This window comes from Amblyomma maculatum, unplaced genomic scaffold (genome assembly GCF_055883805.1).
Source record: "Amblyomma maculatum isolate TAMU_Amacu unplaced genomic scaffold, ASM5588380v1 scaffold_18, whole genome shotgun sequence".
In the NCBI taxonomy this organism is placed as follows: domain Eukaryota; kingdom Metazoa; phylum Arthropoda; class Arachnida; order Ixodida; family Ixodidae; genus Amblyomma; species Amblyomma maculatum.
The window spans coordinates 155198-158924 of record NW_028146743.1 but is presented as its reverse complement, the minus strand read 5'-3'; the positions used below and the strand labels follow the sequence as shown (position 1 = coordinate 158924).

Here is a 3727-nt window from a genome sequence, read left to right as displayed (position 1 = left end):
AACGCTGGAGAAGTAGCGCCCATCGCGCTAGGCGTCCGCACGGCTCGCCTAGGCGTCTCAGCCATGTGAGTGCCATGTGATCTGTCTCAATCACGAAAGCGACTCCATCGACGTAGTAGTCGAACTTCCGCAGAGCGAAGATAATCGCGAGACATTCCTTCTCTGTCACGGAATAATTCTTCTCTGCGGGAGTTAATGAGCGGCTGGCGAACGCCACCGGCCGCAGGCTACCTTCGTGCTCCTGAAGCAGAACTGCTCCTAAGCCCAAGTCACATGCATCCGTGTGGATCACAAATTCCCTGTTCAGGTCAGGCAGCCTCAGCTCTGTGGTTTCCGCGAGCGCATTAGTGAGGTCTCGCAGTGCAGCCTCTTGCTCGGGATCCCAATGCCACTTAACACCTTTCCTTAACAAAGTCGTTAAGGGGGCTTGCAGAGCGGCGCAATCTGGGATAAACTGGCGATAAAAGTTCAACATCCCCAGAAAGCGTCTCAGTCCGCCTACATCTGTCGGCGAGGGGAACTTCCGAATCGCCTGAAGTTTTTCCTCGCACGGCAGAAGGCGTCCATTGTCTAGCGTGAACCCTAACAAGGTTATTCGGGTCGCCGCTATCTGAGTCTTATTTGGGTTCAAAGTGATTCCCGCAGACCTCAGTCTTTCCAGTACGTCCCTGAGATGGCGTAAGTGCTCATCAAAGGTTGCCGAATACACCACAATGTCATCTAGGTAGGCAAGAGCGTAGTGCCACCTTGCATCACCTAGGACACGGTCCATAAGACGCTGGTACGTCGCCGGAGCTCCAACCAGGCCAAATGGCATTCGGGTAAACTGGAAAAGACCCCTGTGACAGGTGAATGCAGTCTTCTCTCTGTCACCGGGATCCATCTCCACCTGAAAGTATCCTCTACTGGCATCGAGCGTAGTAAAGTACTTCGCTCCGCCAACATTGGACACGATCGAGGGAATACTCGGAAGTGGATAGGCATCCTTCCGCGTCACCTCGTTCAGGCGGCGATAGTCCACACAAAGGCGGGTAGTTCCGTCCTTTTTGGGCACCAGCACCACTGGAAAACCCCAGGGGCTGTTTGAACGTTCCACGACGCCTGTATCGACAAGTTCATCCAGAGCGTCATCAAGCGCTTTCCTCTTAGCCAAGCTGACTGGCCGGGGATTGCACTTCCAAGGAACGGCGTCGCCTGTCTCAATTTTGTGCCTTACTAGTGTAGTACAGCCAGGCCGCTCAGTGAATACTGCATCGTACTCGTTCAAGAGCTGAGACAAGCGCGCTTTTTCCTCCCTTGACAAACTGCTCACGTTGTTCAGCAGAGGGTGGGGAGGCCTGCCTTCCTCCGCGGCGCAAAGTGCAACCGCAAAAGGGGCAGGGGGTCGCGCAGGAGGGGAGTCAGTCCCCTCCGCGCCTTTTCTCTCGGCGCGGTTGACCGGCGAATTTGTCTGCCAGGCCGAAGGCGTTTCGAGAAGCTTTTTCGGGCGCTTGTTGCGTACGTCTGCGCGCGTAGCATCTGATAGCAAGTGTACTTCTGATGCTTTTTGAGGTTGAACGAAAGGTTTCAGGGTGCGACATGCTCGCTCCCTATATCCTCCGTTGCAGACGTCAATAACAATGCCCGTCTTAGCGAGGAAGTCTCTGCCAAGAATGATTGGGACCGACAGGCCGGGGAGGTGGGTGAGGCGCTGGCGCCTGACTCGTTTCTCCCATCGCACCACAAGCCGCGCGGCACCGCTCGCGTGCGCCGTGCCGCTGGCTAGTCGGAAGGCGAGGTTGCTCTCTCGCAATCGGATCCCACTCCGACGGAGATGTTCGCATACCTCGTCGCCAAACAACGAAGCGGACGCTCCTGTGTCTAGCAAAGCCATGAACTTACGCCGGACGACAGTAAGCTCAATAAGTGGCACTGGCGTGTCGTTGGGGGGACCAAAACGACAAGCCAACGGGGCCAGGAGTTCGTGTGACTCACTGAGCACCGCTGTTGACGCCGCCGGCTGTGCAGTCGTGCTCAGCGGCGGCTCCGCTCGTTTCCCGAAAGCGCGTACTCTCGGGCAGCGGGGCGCCTGCATTCCCTGGCGTAGTGCCCTGGGTGGTTGCACCGGTAGCAGAGGGCAGTCGGCCGTTGTCGGGCGGGGCTGCTGTCGCCGCGCGCCGATTGACCGTACCTCTCTGCAGGGTTTACCGTTGCAGGTGCGCGTTGCGCTTGCGTCCTCGTGTCGGGATGCCGACTACGATTCTGCGTGTCTTGGCCGGGCGTAGCGTGTGCTGTACGCATGGCATAAGTGTATGGGTCGAGAGCTCGGTCAGACAGGTCCCAACCGTTTCTCGTTTGTCCGTCACTCAATGCAACCAATTCGGCTCCCCGGGAACGAGGTCGAAAAGTGCCTCCGTTCCAGGCGCATCGCGGCTCAAGTGCGTGCGACGCCGGCGGGGGTGGCCGATAGGTGCGCGAAGCGAGAATGTCCGCCTGTATGCGCTTGGCTGCCGAGGCGAGCTCGTCCAAATCTCTGAACTGAGCTCCTCGCAGGTAGGCTGCGAAGGTAGGGTGAGCTTGTCGCGTAACACGCTCTACCTTCTCGCCGTTCGGAGCCGAGGGGTATGCGAGACGATACAACTCGTCCATCGCCCTCACGTACTCGAGCAAGGACTCGTCCGGATGCTGAGTACGTAGCTCCAGCTCGCGCCGCAGACGCCGTTGGTAATCTGCGGGCAAGAATTCCTCGCGAAACCGCGTTCGGAACTCATCCAGCGTGCTTGACCGGTGGCCAGTGAGGCGGAACCAGCGGGCAGCCTGATCGGTCAGTGAGACTGGCACAACGCGTCTCAGAATCTCGCCATCGGGTAGCCCTGTCGCCTGCTGGTAAGTCAGCATGCGGTCCAGGTACTCGTTGGCACTGACACGATCATGATAACCGCTATAACTGGGCAAAACCACCTCTAACCTCGGTCTCGCAGCTGGCGCGGATGTGTGCAGAGTCGTCTGCACGACACCCGTGAGGCTTTCTATGAGGCGCAAAGCGTCGCGCAGCATAGCCTCTTGGGGATTGGTCTGGCCAGAGAAATCTGGCTGAACGACCGGCTGGGATGTGCAGGGTAGCGGCCGCTCCGTGCACTCCATACCTCGCGGCATAGCGCTTGGCGAAAAGTGCCCTGCGTCGCCGCGCGTCTGAGTGAGTGCGTCGGGAGAAGCACAGCTCGGCTCAAACGATATGAGGTCACTGGGGCTAGCGTCGCTAGCGTCAGCCTCTGTGATTGGACCGGCTGTAGCAGATACAGCCGCGCCAATAGGTTGCCGTTGGGAAGCCATATCGGAAAGCATTAGCAGCGACTGAAAGTCAGGCATGCTCGCTTCCATGGCCTGTCTGTGTCGAAAACCCGATGCACAGACACTCGGTTTGTCACACCTCTGGCCCCACGTTCGGGCGCCAAAATATGGGGGTGTTACTCCCGCAAGAATGCGCCACGAGGGGACTAGACGCTACAGTCGCCTTCTAGCCCCGACGTGCAGCCCTAGCAGACAGAGCTGTGACCCCCAACCCGCGGTGCGAGAAGTCGCTACTGCGGCGGGTTCGAGCCAGAGGGGACAGACACCGAGTTCGTACTCGAACAGTTTATTATGCTCGAGTACACGGCAAAGGAAAACACACTAAAGAACAACCGCCGTGTAGCGAGCGAAAGCCGCGTACGGGGGTGAAAAAGAACCACCTAAGGGAGAAGCACGC

General features: G+C 58.4%; 1 protein-coding gene across 1 annotated transcript; it reads right to left on the bottom strand.

The window, feature by feature from the left end:
• Positions 1 to 1626: 1626 nt before the first annotated feature.
• LOC146171676 (uncharacterized) lies at positions 1627 to 3426 on the bottom strand. Its single transcript, XM_084586357.1, has one exon. The coding sequence runs from the start codon at positions 3358 to 3360 to the stop codon at positions 2014 to 2016; it is 1347 nt and encodes a 448-aa protein (XP_084442483.1). The 5' UTR covers positions 3361 to 3426; the 3' UTR covers positions 1627 to 2013.
• Positions 3427 to 3727: the final 301 nt, after the last annotated feature.